The 21,179-nt window shown below is 36.4% G+C and overlaps 1 protein-coding gene across 1 annotated transcript in view; it reads left to right on the top strand.

The window, feature by feature from the left end:
• LOC149557331 (sodium/hydrogen exchanger 4-like) overlaps positions 1 to 21,179 on the top strand; it is a 162,100-nt gene that overhangs the window by 47,151 nt on the left and 93,770 nt on the right. Inside the window, exons 4-10 of the mRNA XM_089832004.1 lie at positions 1,521 to 1,580; positions 1,706 to 1,752; positions 1,893 to 2,087; positions 2,614 to 2,660; positions 2,789 to 2,855; positions 3,030 to 3,130; positions 4,472 to 4,573. Coding sequence (XP_089688130.1) covers positions 1,521 to 1,580; positions 1,706 to 1,752; positions 1,893 to 2,087; positions 2,614 to 2,660; positions 2,789 to 2,855; positions 3,030 to 3,130; positions 4,472 to 4,573 — 619 coding nt within the window. The remainder of the gene's footprint in view (positions 1 to 1,520; positions 1,581 to 1,705; positions 1,753 to 1,892; positions 2,088 to 2,613; positions 2,661 to 2,788; positions 2,856 to 3,029; positions 3,131 to 4,471; positions 4,574 to 21,179) is intronic.

Genomic DNA, 21,179 nt, shown 5'->3' with positions numbered 1-21,179 from the left:
AAACATAGGATTGTCCATAAAGTGAACCTCAATACTGTGTTGATCTGTACTATAACATGATGTCACCTCTACATCATTGACCTCATGAAGTGTAACATCATGTATGCTTTCATCAAGAGACGCTTGAATGTCTAAGATATTGCTGCTACATACCTCACTGTATGGCTCATCTAGCATGGAAGTAACTGTTGATATGATAGTATCATCGCATTCTCTCACTCCCACTGTCATTTCATCACCATCAAATGCACAATCCTGGGAACTTATGCCAACAGCTACATTATCTAACTCAATCTAAAATAAATTAAATGACATTTCACATCTAATGTGCCTAACACTTGAGCAAGAACATGTGTATCTTAAAAGGAATGTCCTGTACATCTGTAGCTACCACCGTATCATCATGATGCCAAAATTCTCACTAATGTCAAGCAAATCAGAACTAATGTGACTATAAATATCCATGTTATCTTGCTCAGTATCATCAATAACTTGTGCACTATCATTCATTACTCTATCACCAACATTTTCGGTCTTTGCTACGATACTAGGTGCAACTGTTATCTCACGTGGGACATTGCTGATATCAAAATCAGACTTAGAGTTTTGACTGAAATCATTTTCTTTCTCTCTAATGGTGTCCCTTGTACTATCACGTTTCTTGCTTTGAAAAACAATATCATGTGCTCCTCAAGTTTTGGATTTGAAATCACTTTTGTCATATGTTTATGATTTTGATTCAGCTCATTCACCAACATATTCAACTGTTTCACAATATCATCCCATTGTTTCTGATTAGTGGCCATAATTTTTGATATATACACAATAGATTTTATTTGCCTACCCCACAGGATGGCAGGAAACTGCTTTGATACCACTGTAATAAACCTTGCCAGCTCACTCTGAATGTAAGCTGAAGAAATCTTCCTTTTTGTTTTTAAAGTTTTATAATTTCTTTTTTGTGATTTTCAGAATATATATAGGAATGCTTACACAAAAATATGAAACTCAAACTACTCAATGATATGCAATTCAATTTACTACAGATGCTTGCTTATTATTTCAATTGCAACGACATATGCGATTATTACAATCATAGGCAATATATGAACAACAATATTCAAAACTTCTTACACACATACAAGAATGTCCACAGACACACATACAAGAATATACATTTCTGGGAATCAGTTTCAATATTTTCCCTTATTATTTCCATACCAATTTTTTTCACAAGCAGATATACTTTGGTTCTGCCTGAGATGGAATATTGTACTGAAAAGTGGATCTAGGGTGAATAAGGTGAGAACTTCGGAAGTTAGTTCTTAGGGTGAATCAGTGCGAGTTTTCCCTGTCTTTAAGTGTTGATAAGAAGGAAAGTTCCTCTTTGTACATGTGTATATGGAACTTACCTCTGATTAGAAAGTAATCATAAATATCTTATTCTAATATGTGAGTGATTGCTGCCTTATTTTACTGGAGGCATTCTGATGGCCGCAGATTATATACTGTTTTGGCAGGTTGCTGGTTTTTATTTCCAAAGTTTGATATTTCAGGACTTACAATACGTGACTATCTTGGTTAGTAGGCATGATTAGCTTATCAATGTAGCATGTAATTGTACATCATATATTTTCCTTTATAACAGTATTTCTTTCTTTTTGGCATTTTGACAATTTCCTTATCATGTATGTTTGTTTAACAGCACTTGGAACAATCTTCTCATCTACTGATACAGTTTGTACTTTACAGGTTTGCATGAGTATCCTACTGCCTAACTTGTGTTTTTCTGAACAATCTTGTTTACAAAAATACATTCTCTGAATGATATTATTTGGCAAATAGAAGTCCTAGAGGACACTTCGATCAACATTGTTTGTCTGTCCATACAGGTTTTACATCAGGATGAAACTCCCTTACTCTATAGCTTGGTTTTTGGGGAGGGTGTTGTGAATGATGCAACATCTGTAGTGCTTTTCAGGGCCGTTCAAAAGTTTAGTGTTACTGAAGCTGAGGGGCTGACAATACTACACATAGGAGCTGATTTTCTATACCTTTTTTTCACCAGTACAATACTTGGAATTGCGGTATAATTATTAATGTTATCCTTGAAATGAGAAATATATGTAAAATATTTGGTAGTTATCAGAGGCACACCTAGTAAATTTATTCATGTGAATTAACAATGAACATTACTGTCTGCAGTTCTGTCTTTTTCTCTCTGCAATAAAATGTATTAAGATTTTTCTTTTAAAAATTAAAATGTATTGGTTTATATTGTTTGACAAAAATCAACATGATAGTTTCTCTTTAAGTTTTGATTGAGCCTTGTGAGGAGGACGCTACAAGTTAATGTAGCCTGCAACTACTTGAGCATCCTACAGAGAAGTCTATTCTCATAACGATAACAAGTTGCTATCTTGGATTGCTAAATATTTAATACTTTGAAACTATTTGAATGTGCAATTTTTTTTTCGTTCCTCATTTTCATTTACTGTTGTATTTGCTTCATGTACTGTTCTTTTACATATTTAAACTTCACATAAGTTAATATTGGTGCTCCTTTACTATATTTTATTTTTGATTTGAAGCTTGCAATTTTGAACTCTCCAGACTGGGCTCTTGACTGCATATGCTATAAAGAGATTGTACTTTGGAAGGTAAGACTACTTAATTTTGATTTTTTTCTATTTTTATTAATTATTAGCTGTGGCTATTTGAATTTCTATATTCTATTTTTTCTGTTGAGTTTGCAGCTTTATTAGATTTATCAATATTTTTGATACAGGCATTCAACAGATCGCGAAATTGCACTAATGGCATTAATGGCCTATTTGTCATATATGTTAGCAGAGGTGAGGCTATCTAGTATGTTAACGGCTTGAGGAAATTAATAATTCATGTGTACTTGAAATCTGCAGCAGTTAGAACGGAATCTTTGTATTGTGAAAAAAAGTTCATCATGTTTAATTTTCTTGGCTATTCATAATTTTTCCAGCTCTTTCTTCACTATATATTGTTGTCTGCAGCTTTTACAGCTCAGTGGTATTCTTACTGTTTTTTTCTGTGGAATTGTCATGTCACATTACACCTGGCATAATGTGACTGAGAGCTCTCGAATCACAACAAAGTAAGTGTCACTTTTAAATACTTCATAATTGGATCTAGATGCCATTATTGTACAACAGTAGAAATTTGCAGCTCATGGTTTAATTTTATTACCAACGTATCATACATTTTATTAACATAAACTTGATTGGTAACTGTACATACAATACTGTCCTCTGGAGGTGAGCCAATGATGAAAATGCCTTTCAAGATTTACAGACCACAACTAGCAATAGTCAATGAATCCCATATCCAAGTGGAAAGTGTAGCGGTCACTTCATTATGTGCATTATGCGTATAAATGGCTTCTTTATTAAATCAATTTTATCTTGGTTTAGGCTGGATTATGACTGTCTGCATGCTTCAGCTAATGTCACCGGATCAATTTTATGAGATTTCCATACTAATCTTGTCTCCACTTTCATTCTCATATCTTCCAACTGTTAACATTTACTTTTAGTGCTGATCTAACATATTTGCCACACTTCCTTGACAAGCAATCATGTCTGCATACTATGGTTTTTTATGATTTCTTGGTAGGGTCCTTGTTAATTTTGAGAACCTTTTTTATTCTGAGCAAGAGAGAGAGAGGAAACTTTTAATGAGTGTTCTTTTCTTGTTAGTTGCTTTGAATTGTTGCCGGCAGGCCTATATCTTCTCAATTGGATGGATTTTTGCTTAAGATTTTTTGCTTTATATAAGCAATGGCAAAGTTGATAAACTTGCGTGCAAGTTGGTCCCTTGAACAACTGACTAATGGCTATTTCGGGCTTCCTTCCGCAGCTCCATCAAATTTCAATTTTAATTGTCTGCATGGAGGAGGGATCAATTTTGCATTTTTCCTCTGTCAGCATTGGCTTAACCTGTCAGACTCATGAATGGGGAGATAATGGATCTTTTTTTTTTTTTACATGAATGAAATTGCTTCTATTAATAGAATTTTTTTTGGATAGGTAATGGGCCAAAGCCTAGATTAAATGTTATTTTTTTATCTGTAAAAGGTCGAAGCCAACACTTTTTATTATTAATTTATAAAGTTTATACACCTAGATTAATTGTTATTACTATTTGTTCAGATTAATTATTATTTGTTGGAATGAATTATTATTGTGTTTTAAGGTTGAGTAGACTTGAACTCTCGCAAGTTACCATTGTGCTATAGGCTCTTGCCTCCTATTAATAGAAAATTGTCACTGAAGGATGGTTACAATTGATTTTAATTCCAGTCTAACTGTCCAATTATTTAAATTATTTTGTTTGATGTCTTGCTTAACATTTTATTGTGAACTATTTTTCTTCTTATTTAAATTAACGTGTGTTGATTAGGTTGCTAATATGTATATTTCTTTGATATTTGATGCAGGCATACATTTGCAACTATGTCTTTCATTTCAGAAACATTCATATTTCTTTATGTAGGAATGGATGCTTTGGATATGGAGAAGTGGAGAATGTCGAAGTCAAGGTTTGTATTGTTTTTAATATTTTTCATCATCTTACACTTCGTGTCATAGCAAAGCCAAGGTTCTTAAAAAAATATTATTGACATAATTATATATATGCTTTAATTTATTTGAGTTACCTTTAATAGAAAATAACAAGTAACTAGACTTTTATCCCTTTTTAGTCTTAGGCCATAAAATCATTGTATTAGTATCATATGTAATGTTCCCTTCTGAGGATTTAAGAATAGATAATAATTAATAAAATCAAAAGATAAATAAATAAATACTAAAATATAATTACAAGTTGTGATTATCTCAACATAAGATATAAAAGAGAGGAGTTCATTTGATAGGGGACATGGACAAAACAAATGAATAGGAAAAATGGGGAAATGAAATATGAAATAATCAGGTTGGAATTGGAGAAGAATTCAGAAATAAACCCGAATTAGAAATAAATAACAATATTTAAAATTAGTTAAAAGTATTAGAATAATATCTCCATAATATTTTGTATATTTGTTATTTTAATGGCCAACATTGTAAACCATTTAAATATCAGAATGTTTCTAACATTGGAGACATTCTTTCATTATTAGAATGTTTCTAATAACTATGATTGTTTCATAAGTAGAACATTGTCTTTGTGAACTATAAATGAGTGTCTTGCTTATTCATTAAAATTTCCAATATTTTACAAACTACCTGTGTAATATGGTACTGGAGCTTAGTTAATATTTTTTTGAAAAAACTACAATTTCTTTATGAAATCATTAGTCATTTAATTTTTTCTAATTTTTTTGGCATGTACAAGTTTTATCTTATTTGCAAAATCATGGATCTCATATTTACGAATAGGGTTTTTTGGCAAATTTTTGTGGCTCAGTTCTTTGATATGGTAATTTTTCTATGCTTGTAAAACCATATTTTTTCAGCTCAAATTGATCTTCGTTTTTTTATGCAACCATTATTAAGTGTTGTTTGTTGGCACCAGTGCATTCTCTGCAACTCGTGTCTAGGTTAATCTTCAAATCTGTTGGTACCATTTTTTTCTTCCAGGCGACCTCCAAAAATTGCTTTTTCACATTTTTCTTCTACACTTTACAATTGCATTTTGTGCTCTTTGTGGTCATGGTGGTTCTCTATATGAGCTCGTGATTGATAAAACATCTTACTGCTATGTCTTTTTTGCCTATTTTTACGGTCTTTCTTTACTCATGGCTAATTTTCTCTACTTGACGGGAGTTTTTGGAACTGTTTGTGGGTCATTTTTTGATGCCATAGTTTTCTTTGCAACTATCGTGTTTCTTCTTTTTTCATGGCTCGGGTTTTTGTTTTCCTCTTCTATCAGTGAAAGTCTTCACTTTTCTATAGGACTTTCACTCTTCTACAGCCATCTAGGATTTTACAAGCCCTTTGTATTCCTTTACGACCATAAATCCATTTTTGTAGATATTTCTGAATTTTTTATTCAAGTGGCTAGGGTTTTTCCATAAAAACCTAACTTTTTACCTTAATTCAAATTGTGACAATAGATTCATTTTAGGTTCTTCAAGAGCCTATTTGGGATGTTTATAGATTTTTTTGGGTCCTCTACGAATTCTTCCTTGGGATCTATGCCTAACAATCTGTTGTTCTCTCTTGAAATGTAGTTATTGTTTTTTGCCTCCGTCTTATTCAAAACGTGATTACTACAAGTTGACCGTATTTTCCTTGATATTCATGCCGTCATCTGGTCAACCACCTTTGACCTGAGTATTCTGCAATGACATCTCTAACAAATAAGTTGCTTCAGGGAAGTGAAAAATTCAACAATAAAAACTACAATGCTTTGAAACAATATATGATGATGATTTTTAATACAAATATCTTCCCAAAAGTGTTTTGGGTAAGACTCATTGTCCCAAGGAAGAAGGCAAAGAGTAGGATAAATTTGATGACTGAAATCGAGAAGCTGTTATCCTCATCAAACATTAAATCATTGATGATCATCTATTGTAGGTTCTTCTCAAAAAAACAACTCCTGGAATTTGGATGTATCTCAAAGGTTTGTATGAAACCTTTGATAAGGGTTGTGCATTCTTCTTGAAGAATATGCTTTTCACAATAATGATGGATGAACATGTGTCCCTACAGGATCATCACAATAAAATCAAGGATTCTCAAGATCAATTGGAAGCTATTGGACACAAAATGGAAGAAGCCATGGCAGCAATCACCCAGAAGAGCCTTTTTTTTTCTGATCTTTGTATAATGCTTCCACAACAAGATTGTTGGAACAACAATTCAGCAATGGTACTAGCTCATCTTTAAATACACAAGCTTTCTCAACTAACTAAATTCATAAGGAAACATGCAACTATCAGTTTTCTTAGTCTTCTCGGCAGAGTCCCTTTGCTCAATCATCAGAAGGCCTACAAAAGAAAAGTATTCAGTGTAATCACTGCCATAAGTTTTGTCATATGAAGTTGGAGTATGTTAATAATGATAGCTTCGGTTAGATAAACAATGATAATTATATCAATAGATTGTAATAACCCAATTTAGCAGGTTCCGGGAGCTAGAGTTGGTCAACTCATCATCGTGACCCTAGTGAGTTGATAGTAGGATTTGAGGTTCTCATTGTAGACTTGCTATCTATAATAGGTCTATTTTTGGCCAGTTGCTATTTTTGGCAGTTCTGAGCTAACACAGAGTTGGTTGTCATCTATTCTGTCTTCTACAGACGATGGAGTTATTGAATGGAGTCATATGTATTGCATTAGTTATGATGCTTTATATTAATTAATGCACTTTCTCTACTTATAAAATGATGTTGTGAAGCTGAAGCCTCTTTAGTTAAAGGTGTAATGCTCAAGCTAAGTTGGACAAGTTTTATTATAAATATGGTTGTCATTGTCAATTGGCATCCTTATGAAATTTATTATTTTGATATTTGGTGAGGGTTTGTCTGAAAGCTGAAGTTCTTGAATTGCGTGCAATTTTCTGCTAAGCTAAGGTAAATTGAATTACTCTTCTATTGTGACTATTGTTATTGAGAAGTTTGTGTGTGTGTGTGTGTATGTGTGCAAGTTTGGTTTTGGAGATCAAATCGAAGGCTGAAATTCAATTATTTGTTTTTGCATTCTTGGCTAAGAGTTCGATGTTTGCAGGAGGGCCATTGTTACCTTTCAAGGCAGTGGTATGTTATATACAGGGTTGTTTCCATCTTAGGAAAGGCTGGGAATGATTTTTGAGGCCGTGCTTTACATTTTACAAGGCCTACAAACAATTTCTTATGCCCTACAATTTATTACTGGGCATGCAATTTCAATATTAGGGCTAGTGATTGTCTATAGAGGCTCGTGGTTGCAAGAAGAGACTTACGATTCATCCATTCAAGCCTACGTTTGTGATTCAGGTAGCTAGGTTGGCTGTGGTGGCTTGGACAACTCATTGTGGAGGTTGTGTTCTGCTTGGTGTGGTATTTATTTGGTCCTATTTGCTGTGTGGACTTGTGGAGTTCACAGTTGTGCCTCAAATTAAGCTCCTCATATCACCATATTTTGATATTTGTAATTCTAGATGCAACAATTTAATTGTATATGAAATCAAATTGTCCAAATAAGTTGTCTTGCCATTTCTTGTGAGTAATCTTTCTAGTGCAGCATTTCCAATATCTTCATTTTCAAAAAATTAAAAAAAAGAGCATATATTCTAAAACACAAAATAATTAGAAAACACACAAAAGATGAAAAAAATCATCTCATTTCATTAGCATAGCGACATAAGATAGTTCAAGGGCATTATTGTGGTATCAGAGCAGTTTCCTTGCAGTCTGTAGGAATTTGGCTCAGAATTATTGTGATGAGTACAATATTCAGAGATTGTCAGTATTTGATTTAATGTCATGGATAGAGACAAGAGATTTGTTCCAAGTACGCATTATGTCCATAGAGGTTGTACCTCTCCACCTAGGAATGGAGAGCCTGCAATATAGTTTGGTTCTATAGACAACAAGGGTCTTGGTAGTCCAGGTGGTTTAGCCGGTATGAGATTTAGAAAATTTGGCACATGTTCTAAGATAGACATTGAGGCTAGAGAGACATTTAGGGACTTGGCAATAGTCAAACACCACGTGGTAGATGTGCTGCAACAACTTTCTGACACTAAGCAGTGTATAGCTCTTCCTCGAAGATGGATTAGGGAGAGGGCTTTAGATGATTCTGTTGGTTCTCATAGATCTCAAGTTGATGATAGGTCCAAAGCCGGTGATAGATATAGAGCGAAGGACTGGGTTAGGATTAATGATATGGTAGATAGGATTGGATATATTGGAATCTATGATAGGCCACAAAGACCCACTTTCTTGAGACTTGAGTTGGACGTAGTCAGTATTGAGGCTGAGGCAGCACCCTTTGTAGATGTAGTTGCATATTTTGCTGAGTGGGATGCTTTTCCTTAGGCCGTGAAGAAGAATTTGAATTTTCACAAATATTTGACTCAAAATCGTGAGGATTCCAGAGGTAGGCTTGCTCTTGGCAGATAGTAGGTAGTTGAATTTACGGGAGGTGGCTAGTAAGATGACACTAACACATTTTGATGGTGCTAGGAGACTGACTGCTAGAGCTTGGGTCCACAAGCTCAACACTTATCTTGCCTTGTGTCCTATGATTGAGGAGGACGCCATTAGATTTGTACTATTGTACCTTGATGAAGTAGCACATGGTTGGTGGTATCAAAGATTAGTATCCTGCCGTCATGATCAGATCACTTCCTACTAGGAGTTTGTGGACAGAATGATAGAGCACTTCGATGGGAAAGATCTTGAGGTTTATTTTAGGGCGTTGGCTTAGCTACAATAGACAACTAGTTTGGAGGCTTTCATCAATGAGCTTTAGAGACTTTTGTATGATATATCTGAGAGGAGAGTCATGTTATTTATAGAGGGCCTAGCCAAGCCACTTATGAGGTTGGGTTAGGTCCCTAGACCCACCTTCATTACAAGAGGCTATGAAGAAAGCTAGGAATTTGGAGTCATCTACACCTAGAGGCAAGTTTGTCTCTAATCCTTTTAGCTCATTTTTCTATAGGTCCAATCCTTTTGTCTCTAACATTGAGGTGGATGATTGCAACCTCAAGGTTGCCTACCTTTCTAGCATGAGAAAGGAAGGAGCTTTTAGGATGCATGTTCTTTTAGCAGGACAACATGTGATTACTTTATTTGATATAGGTGCCATGCATAATTTTAATGGTACTTGGTCCAACCAATGAGCCTATAGTCGGGCTTCGTCATTCCATACGGCCATTCTCATTCCTATATCTCCGGGCCAACCTTGGTGTGGCTTCCCTATGCACAATTCTATGGGCATTTGGTGACTAGGACAGGGATTTAGAGTGAGGATTTTGAGGGATTATGAGTTCAGGTGGTTGATGGTTACACCTTGAGGTGTAACAAGATGGTTTCAAATCTTCCAGTTAGGTTGAATACTTATCCTTTTAAGGCAGATTTCTATATGGTGGATATGGACAACACAAATACAACCCTTGGCATGGGACATTTACATCAGCACATAGAGGATGGAGATGAGATTCATCAAGGACGGTAAACCACAGGTCCTTAAGGCTATCGAGAATGAAGAACTTAAGAAAATTTCTCTTAGATGTATGCAACACTTGGTACACCATGAGGATGTGATTGATTGGTCCATTGTGTAATGTCCCCTTTTTAGCATTCATAGCATGATGTTGTTGTTAGCCTATTTCCCCACGGTCTCGTAGGCTAACCAGGACATTAAAGGGACTTAGAGGCCATTTGGCCTAGATAGTTTCAGTTGCAGGTCTTTTTGAGGGGTTTTGAGGCAACTTTGGGCATACTTACTATTTATAGTAAGTCATCTTGGGCATGGGTGGACATCCAGTGGCAACGGTATGTTGATGGTAATTGTTTAAAATCGACAAGAAGACTTGTTTATCACTGATAAGATTTGTTATGCATTGATAAAGCTATTTTATAAAGTTAAATTTAAATATTTAACTTTATTAATGCATAGACTATAGTTTGTGGGAAATATTTAAATTAAAAGAGTCCCCTTTATTTTATAACATTGCAGACATAAGTTACATAAAGGGAGTTATGTTTTATCCCACATTGAGAAAACGAAGGATGGAGCCCTTGTGAGAACACTATAAAAGAAATGGAAGAGCTTCTTTTAAGTATGCTTGGAAATATAAAAGAAATTGAGAAATTTTCTGGAGATTATGTCTCAATAGTTTGAAGGACGAAATCCCTTCAAGCTGAAAATCTTGACGCCATTGAAAGATATGGTCTTGAGATTTAACATGGTAGCAGTCCGAAAAAGCAGTTCGAAAAAGCGGAACCGAAAAAACAGGCTGAAAAAACAGTCTGTAAAAGCAGTTCAAAAAACAGATCCGAAAAAGCAGTTCGAAAAAGCCAATCGGAAAAGCAAAGCAGAAGGGGCAGCATTGAAGGAAATTATTACAGCCACCTACAATCAGGTTCCTTTGTTAGTATTGTTTTTAGGGTATTATAAGTTTCAGCTGTAAGTGTGCATTATACCAGCATTATCATTTTGTAATCCATGTAAATGCCAAAAGTCTTGGCCGTATTTCATGAGCATTGTATTTGAAATTTCATTGCAATTAAGAAGATAATAGTTGCTGGTGTCATTTAAGCAATTCAAGATCATTATTTATCCACTAGTTAGTTTGCATACCAACTGTTTGTAAAAATGCCAGTTGGCTATAGGTGTTCATTTCTCATGCTTAGAGCATATATATGCACTGAATATTGACAAAATTAGTAGCACACTCACGTTAGGTCATTGTGTAGTCCATTTGGAGTCTTCTAGCACAAGATTCTCATTGATGCAAATTGAAAAAAGAGTCATTTTAAGCCAGCTAAAATACTATATCAGTCATATGTCCCTTGCATGTGAATTGTTTGATGAAATTCCTTGAGCTCTTATCAGCATTTTTCAGAGCAGATTTGAGGAGGGTTATTATAGTGGTATCAGAGCGGTTTCCTGCCAGCTTGATTGGGTTATTTGAGATTGAATTCAATTATCAGTATGGCTTTAACAGGAGACAAGGATTTGGAAGAAAGAATGCACAATGTAAAGAAGAAATTAGATTGTCCATTTCAGCGAATAGAGGACCTTCTAAGAACTTTGGAGGAGTTGGAAACTTATTTAGGCAAGTTTGATCAGTCAAGACTCGATGCTATGCAAACAGCTTTATCTCCAGCATTTGGTTCGTTGGTTAAGCCTCGATTATTGAGACATCATGATGAGTTAATAAGACTTACAGCTCTCTCTTGCATTAGTGAAATCATGAGGATAATAGCTGGCCTTGATTCTTATGACAATCAGATTATGAAAGAGGTACTTCATGCCATGGTAAAAAGCTTTGAAAAGTTGGACAACATTTGGGACCCTTATTTCACAAAGAGGGCAAGATTACTTGAAGTATTTGCAAGTTGTAGATTTGAAAATATTATGCTGGCAATTGGTTGTATTAGTGACATTCGCAGGATGTTTAATACATTTTGGAATATTATGGACGAGTTTCATCCCAGCAGAGTATTGGCATCAATGCACTCCAACATGTTCACAATCTTGTTTGAGGGGGAGGATAAAATTTCTAAACTTTTGGTAGAAGACTTATGGTATGTTTGGACAAAAGAGAGGAATTTGTCACCTATGGCATGTATGTGGTTAAAGAGCCTGATTGATAGGCCTAAGGATCGTACCTTCCCTATGACAGGCAAAAACTTGTATGAGGAGTTTAACAGACATGCGGATTCAATACAGGGAGACATTAGCACATCTTCAAGTAATGGTTTATCTGCATCATCTTCACAGGCAGAAGGGGTTAAAGATGTTGTGCAGGTTGAGCCAGTTGCATTAGAAGGTGATATCACAGACACACCAGATTGTGTGATTGACATAGATAGTGATTCCAGTACAGTTGGGCTGGATGAAGTTACTGCAGTTGAGGATACTGTCATGTTTGAGGATAGTACAGTTGATCAGAAAGTGAGCATTCATGACTTTGTTGAGAAAGAGTACTAGGCAAAGTTAGATGCTTCGTCACATGAGGTTGAGGCTGGTAGAACTTTGCATGATTTGTCCAGCCAACTGAAGGTGAGCAAAGACAGTATTGTGACTTCATTATCTCATTATGATGGGATGCGGGATATGATAGAGGATCACATTCAGATGATTCTTTTACAGGGTAGACATAAGGGAGTTTAGGCAAAGTCTTCTTGTGTTGACTTACAGGCGATTAGGGAAGGAATGGGAACGATGAAGTTGAGTTATTTACATCTTCTATCAGATCGTGACCATCTTCTTAGCCTTGTCGGAGACTATTCAGATGCCTTGAGGAGAAAGGAGGAGGAAGTTGACAAGCTTACTCGTGAGCTTGAGGACACTCGAGCTTCTTTGGTGAATATTCCCTTGGCATTACAGGACTGGGAGAGACATGGGGATAAGCATGGCATGGAATTGAGTTTAGTTTCAACTTGCACTCCTGATACTCAGCTTTCTGCGGTAGGCAGATCATATGTGGTCGTTGATAATGTTTTTTAGTTCATCTTGCATTCACATCCAGGATACAGGGACAATGTCAGACAGGTATGTGGAGTTAGTTGGTATTGGTCATATTACTCAGGTGAGGAGTTTGCTTGAGTTACCAGTTGATTCTAGTTTACGGATATGGACTCAAGATTGTTACATTGACGTTTGGGATTCAGTTGACTGGAGATCTTTAACACTTTTTGGTAGCAGTGATTGTTTGGGTGCTATCATGGATTTGATTAGCAGATTGCACGGTGTTGTCTTTTCTTGTGCCAGTAGCTTGTCCAATGTTGGTATTAGTTTTTATACACCGGTGTTGGGCTTTGTTCATATATCCAGTCGACCATTCTTGCTGGAATGTGTTGATGATCTTTCATATTTGGCAGTGTGCACTGTGTACAGATGAGTCCCAGGATCATATTGGCATTGATGACATCCAGGAGGATGCAGTGGGTAGTTTTGAAGACTTAGTTTTCTTGGCAGTTTCTTTTGGTACAGAGGAGTTGGACAGCGGTGCTACAGATTTTGATACTCCGTATGTTGATATGAGCTTTGGAGTTGATTTGCAGGATATGGATGGTAATACTCTAGAGACCAATAACTTTGAGGATACTCCTTTAGACAGTGCGTCAGAGGAGGTTTGTAGGAGACAGTCTAGCCAGTGCCATCATGTGTCTAATCAATTGAGAGTTAGTGAGCGAGACATTGCTATCGCTTTCCAGCATTTCGATGCCGCTCGTCAGTTGTTAGCAGTTTATGGATGGGGTTCTCCTACTAGTGATGAGCAGGGAGGCAGTTATCTTTCCTTGACAGAGATCCACTCTTTATGGGAGGCTATTCGGATTCTGAGACAGAATTATATGTAGTTGGTAGACGACAGAGATTATCTTATGGAGTGGGGGAATACAGCATACGATGTATTATTGGCCAAGGAAGATGAGGTGAGTGAGCTTACTCAATAGCTCGAGGTGACTTCTGAGTTTCTTGAGAGTACACAGTTGGCTTTCAAGGAGTCACAGTTTCATTTAGCTAAGGTGACCATGGAGTTAGAACGACTTCAGTCTTTACCATATTCTGTACAATCACGGATCACAGACCGTGGTGTCTAGTGATCCATGGATGTCCATGGTCGAGGTTGATAGAGGTAGTGGAGATGAGGATATATCTGTCCACGACACTAGTATTGACATATTTGATCTGTTTCCACTGGAGGTAGGTTCAACTGAGTTGGGCGCTGCAGCTGAGCATTGTGATATGTTTGACTTGGAGGGCACAGAGACTAGTGATGTTGTTGTTGATTTTGCACTCTTGGCTATATCATCCTCTGACTTAGCTGATGATCAGTCACAGTTGGTTGTATCATGTCTGCAAGATGAGTCTTTGACTAGGATTGGTTCTTTTTACCGGCATTATACTGTAGGATATGTTCATCGGTTTGCTTTTGATCCATGTGTTGAGGAGTTGATGGCAGATAGGTTTGGTCTGGGCTCTCGTTTTTGCTATCTACCGTGTAATGACTATTCACCATCAGCAGTGCATGAGTGTTATGGTTATGAGACAGTGACCGGTGATCTGCAGAGTTGTGTTAATTGTAGTGGGTGTGCAGTGTGTGGATTCTCTGTATTTGGTGCAGTTTCATGCGGGAGTATTCATCGTTGTTGCAGAATTCTATTGTACATTCCACATAGGCTAGTGGGATGTGTTGATGGTATTTACTATGTTGGCAGTTTGGGTTATCTACTCTACCTGGGTTCTGATATTTCGAGAGCTTGTTTCTCATGGGTTCCTGACTTTGGAGTTTGGGTGAGTTGTATTCGCCAATTTGATTATGGATTCCTCTTGGTTAATTTTCAAAGGTTGTTACAAGAGCCTATGTTGACTGACAGCAGTATAGTTCATGACTACATTTGGGATCTAGGTGGATTGATTGGGATGTTGTTCGACCATTGCTTGGGGACAAGCAATTTTGGGAAGGGCAGACTGTAATGTCCCCTTTTTAGCATTCATAGCATGATGTTGTCGTTAGCCTATTTCCCCACGGTCCCGTAGGCTAACCAGGACATTAAAGGGACTTAGAGGCCATTTGGCCTAGATAGTTTCAGTTGCAGGTCTTTCTGAGGGGTTTTGAGGCAATTTTGGGCATACTTACTATTTATAGTAAGTCATCTTGGGCATGGGCGGACATCCAGTGGCAACGGTATGTCGATGGTAATTGTTTAAAATCGACAAGAAGACTTGTTTATCACTGATAAGATTTGTTATGCATTGATAAAGCTATTTTATAAAGTTAAGTTTAAATATTTAACTTTATTAATGCATAGACTATAGTTTGTGGGAAATATTTAAATTAAAAGAGTCCCCTTTATTTATAACATTGGAGACATAAGTTATATAAAGGGAGTTATGTTTTATCCCACATTGAGAAAACGAAGGATGGAGCCCTTGTGAGAACACTATAAAAGAAATGGAAGAGCTTCTTTTAAGTATGGTTGGAAATATAAAAGAAATTGAGAAATTTTCTGGAGATTATGTCTCAATAGTTTGAAAGACGAAATCCCTTCAAGCTGGAAATCTTGATGCCATTGAAAGATATGGTCTTGAGATTTAACATGGTAGCAGTCCGAAAAAGCAAATACGAAAAAGCAGTCCGAAAAAGCGGAACCGAAAAAACAGGCTGAAAAAGCAGTCCATAAAAGTAGTTCAAAAAGCAGATCCAAAAAAGCAGTTCGAAAAAGCCAATCGGAAAAGCAAAGCAGAAGGGGCAGCATTGAAGGAAATTATTACAGCCACCTACAATCAGGTTCCTTTGTTAGTATTGTTTTTAGGGTATTATAAGTTTCAGCTGTAAGTGTGTATTATACCAGCATTATCATTTTGTAATCCATATAAATGCCAAAAGTCTTGGCCATATTTCATGAGCATTGTATTTGAAATTTCATTGCAATTAAGAAGATAATAGTTGCTGGTGTCATTAAGCAATTCAAGATCATTATTTATCAGCTAGTTAGTTTGCATACCAACTGTTTGTAAAAATTCCAGTTGGCTGTAGGTGTTCATTTCTCATGCTTAGATCATATATATGCACTGAATATTGACAAAATTAGTAGCACACTCACGTTAGGTCATTGTGTAGTCCATTTGGAGTCTTCTAGAACAAGATTCTCATTGATGCAAATTGAGAAAAGAGTCATTTTAAGCCAGCTAAAATACTATATTAGTCATATGTCCCTTGCATGTGAATTGTTTGATGAAATTCCTTGAGCTTTCATTAGCATTTTTGAGAGCAGATTTGAGGAGGGTCATTACACATTGTGTGTAGGATGATGCCTACTTTGAATAGTACAGATAAGTTAGCATATGACCTTGACATTCAACAATTGAGGACTAAACACTCGTAAGTGTTTAGTGATTTACCTCCACAGGCCACCTGACAGAGGGATTGAGCACATTATAGAATTGGAGGAGGGCACTAAGCAGATTATGATTACACCTTACTAGCAGTGAAGTGGCTTAACCATGAGATTGAGAATACTATATAGAGCTACTAGATATGGGACACATCAAGCTAAGTAAGTCTCCCTTAGCTTCATTAGTTATTTTGGTGAAGAAGAAGGATGGTAAATTGCATATGTGTATTGATTACTGGACGACTAATAAGAGGACTATTATGAACCGGTATCCTATCCCTCAGATTGATGAGCTTAATGATGAGTTACATGGGGCAGAGTTCTTCTTCAAGATTGATTTGAGATCAGGGTATTATCAGATCCGGGTTAGAGAGCAGGTTGTGGAGAAGGCAGTGTTCAAATGCCTTGTGGTCATTTTGAGTTTCTTGTCATGCCATTTGGTTTGAAAAATGCCCCAACCACCTTCTAGTCTACAATGAATAGGGTGTTTCATAGTCATCAATGAAGATTTGTGTTGGTATTCTTTGACGACATCCTTGATTATAGTAAGACTTGGTAGGATCATGTTGCACATCTTGATACAATATTTGATATTCTGGACATGGCTTCCTTATATGCCAAGGAAGTGTGCTCTTTGTATGACAAAGCTTCTTTATTTGGGTCACATTATCAATGCAGAGGGTGTTTGCATAGATCTTGATAAGATTCGTGCTATTTTAGATTGGTCTACGCTCGAGAATCCGATGTAGTTGAGATGGTTCATTAGACTTTGTACTTTCTACCATAGATTTATGGTAGGGTTCTTGAGACATGCAACTCCCCTTATGAATTTGATTGACAAGGGTGCTTTTCAATGGATTCTTCAAGCACAAGAGTGCTTTGAGAAGCTCAAGGTTATTATGACTTGATGATATGTTTTATCTTTGTTGGATTTTTTGAGGTCATTTGATTTGCATTGTGATGCCTCAGGAGAGGGTTTTAGAGCAATATTATCCCATGATTGTTATCCCATAGCTTTTGAGAGAAGGAAGCTATGAGGTCCTGAGAGATCATTCAACATCTATGATAAGGAGATGTTGGCCATTATGCATGCTTTGGCCAAGTTCAGACAATACTTAGTGGGCAGCAAATTTTGTGATAAGACAGATCTTAACAGCCTAAAGCATTTCTTAGGGCAGTGACACTTGAATGAGAGGCAACAAAAGTGGGTCAGTAAGCTATAGTATTATGATTTTGACATCTATATTAAGGGCACATAGAATGTTGTTGTTGACACCCTTTCTAGGAGGCCCCTCTTATGCTTAGTTACTAAGATTGTTGAGGATTGGAGGCACTTGATTATAGTTGAGTATGCCAAGGATTAATGGGCAGCTAGTATTGTAGATGACAATATTTAGGACAACAACTATACCCTTGCAGATGAGTTGATCATTTATAAGGGGAGGATCTATCTTGTCCTAGGATCGGGTGTTCGAGAGATTATTCTTTGAGCTTTTCATGATTCTCCTTTGGCTGGTCATTCTGGGTTCTTTAAGACATACAGACAAATTCGGGAGAGGTTTACATGGAAAGGCTTGAAGGCAGATGTGCGATGTTATTATAGAGAGTACTCTATTTGTCAATAGAACAAATAGGAGCATACCTACCCCATGGGGTTGCTACAGTCACTTCCCTTTCTTGAGTGAAAGTGGGAGGGTATATCTATGAACTTCATTGCGGGCTTGCCTAAAACCCAGGGTAGAGGTTGTATCTATGTGGTAGTGGACTGCCTCACTAAGTATGCTCACTTATGCTCACTTTTTCCCAATCGCTACTACATATTCTACAATGCAGTTAGATAAGTTGTTCTTTTGGGAGGTGTTCAGGTTGTACGGTTTACCCTAACTGCAATAGCAGATTTATGAATCACTTCTGGTAGGTCTTCAGATTATGTGGGACAAAGTTGACTCTGAGTACTCATTATCACCCTCAAAATGATGACCAGATTGAGATTGTGAATAAGTGGGTGGAGGGCTATCTGTGAAATAATGCATCTTCTTAGTAGAGGGCTTGGGTGAAGTGGATTCATTTGTGTGAGTGTTATTATAATTCCACTCACCATATGAGTATATAGATGTTCCCATTCAAAGCTTTGTATGGGAATGATCCTTTGAGCTTCATGGATTCGCTTGGCAGTGACAACAAAGTGCCCAACATAGGTGATATTAGTGTTCCAGTACTTTGCGAGTCCGAGGCAGAGGTGGCCTTTTCGAGACAAATGGCCTCTAGAGTCTGACTCGGCCAAGTTCTAGCAGAGTCCACGTGGACTCGCCGAGTCCAAGGACTCTGCCGAGTCTCGAGCCCAGGGCTCTCCCAAATTTTTTTTTTCAAATTCTTTTTTTTTTTTAAATGTAAAAAGATAGAGATTTCTAGAATGTTTTTTTTTAGTGTATATTAATTTTGAAAATAATGTTTTGGTATGTCACAAATTTATTAAGGATTGAATCTTAAATCTTAAATCTTCAACTTTATATTATGTATTAAGTTTTTTTTCTTCAGAAATTTGCTGCTATACTTATGTGATCTATGCAAAATTGTGTATGAGTGTTAAGTAGCATCTATTTATCTCAATTATTGTGTGTTTGATGTTAATTGACTAAATGATGCATGAAAAAATCGTTAAATCCTTAAAAATCTTTGAATTTCATGGGTTTTTCGATTTTCTGAGTCCTTGCCGAGTCTTGGTTGAGTCCGGTCGCCGAGTCTGAGTTAGAGTCGGATTTTGACTTTCCGAGTCAGAGGTGAGCCCGAGTCCCGTAACTATGGGTGATATGCTACAAGACAGTCAAGATATTACGAGGACATTGAGAGTGAATATTTAGAGGGCACATAATCAACATAAACAATATGCTGGTAAGAGGACAACTCACTCCTTTTAGTTGGGTGATATGGTTTATTTGATGTTGCAACCATACATAGTCTTCCATTAGGAAGAGTGGAGCTGAGAAGCTCAAGCCTTGATATTATGGTCCCTTCCGTGTGGTGAGGTGGCTTATGAGCTGGATTTGCCAGAAGTAGGGTACATAATGTGTTTCATGTTTCACGCCTCAAGAAGGCATTAGGAAAACATGTGATCCCATCTCCAACATTACCACCATTAGATGAAGAGGAGAGACTTGAGTCGATCCTTGAGGCGATTCTTGATAACAGGGAGAGACAATTGTGAAGGAGGACTATCAGAGAGTTTTTGATCAAGTGGTAGGGTCAATCGAATGGGGATGCAACTCAGGAGCCTGTGGATATCCTTCAACACTCCAGACTACGATTGCTCGGGGACAAGCAAACTTGGAAAGGGAGGACTATAATGTCCCCAAATTAGTAGGTTGTAGGAGCTAGAGTTGGTTAGCTCATCATCACGACCCTCGTGAGTTGACAATAGGATTTGAGGGTTTCAGTTGTAGACTTGCTATTTATAGCAAGTCTATTTTTGGCAGTGCAAAGACAAAATAGAGTTGGTTGTCATGTATTCAATCTTCTATGCAAGATGGAGTTATTTAATGGAGTTGTTGGTTTCCAAAATCACAAATTGGAAATCCACGAGCCTACCACTTCTCCAATAGGATTCCATAATCAGTTCTAGCCAACGAACGGGAATGACTTCAATTTCCCTGCACTTTAGGCTTCGCTACACCAAGGCAGGTAGACCTTCACCTCAAACGTTGATAGCCTGATTTAAGGCTTTTCTATAGAAAATTTAAGCTTTGCGAGTTCTTTGGTTGGCAAGGTCCTCAAACTCAATCAAAATGAAATTGAGTGTTGAGTGTTTGAATTGAATGAATTGTATAAGGTTTTAATAATGGATTTGAGGTTTGTAAGAAGGAAGTTATAGATTTTTTGACTTCAAATATATACCCAATACTTCAATCATAGAAGACTAGTGCTTCAGCTTATTCAGGCAACAAAGTCAACTACAATTAAGATTATAACATATAACTTTATAAATTCTATGCACATAAACTATAAATAGTTTAATAATCAAGATGCGATGTATCAAATATATATATGCAATTGTAAACTAGTTTAGATTGCGCTTTAACTCCTAAGGTCAAGGAGATAGATTGGACACAGATTCAAAAACAATTAAATATTTCACTATATCTGTGATGATTGAGTTTAAAATGCCATAAATGACCTCGTCCACTTATCTAACATAAATTGTTTACAAAATTTAAAGATGATTATAAAGGATGAATCAACCATAGTTTAAATCACCATGCCTTTAATAAAAATAAACAAAGGACATTTTATTTTATCATTAAAATAAAATATTTGAATTTACATTACAAAGCCATATTATAAGCACCTTATACTTTCCTTCTCTTTTTTGTTTTTTGAATGTCTTTTTTGAATATCCAATATTATCTTTCTGAATGTCTTCCTATTTATATTTAAATAACATGAGGATGTGACTTGTCGTATTATTAAAAAGAAGTAATCAAACCCTTTTGATAATACATCCTTCTAGTTTAATTGCAGATTAGGCTTGATGTCTTTATTGGGCTTCATTTTTTATCGAACTTTCTATGTAACTGCATATTATTTTGTAATGGTATATTGTTTTTCTTTAGATTATTTTCGCTGCTATGCTTTATATTTTGCGA

Source organism: Cupressus sempervirens, chromosome 5, assembly GCF_028749045.1.
Source record: "Cupressus sempervirens isolate cs-2001-9-10 chromosome 5, ASM2874904v1, whole genome shotgun sequence".
In the NCBI taxonomy this organism is placed as follows: domain Eukaryota; kingdom Viridiplantae; phylum Streptophyta; class Pinopsida; order Cupressales; family Cupressaceae; genus Cupressus; species Cupressus sempervirens.
The sequence above is the reverse complement of the archived record's forward strand: the minus strand, read 5'-3'. Positions and strand labels throughout refer to the sequence as shown.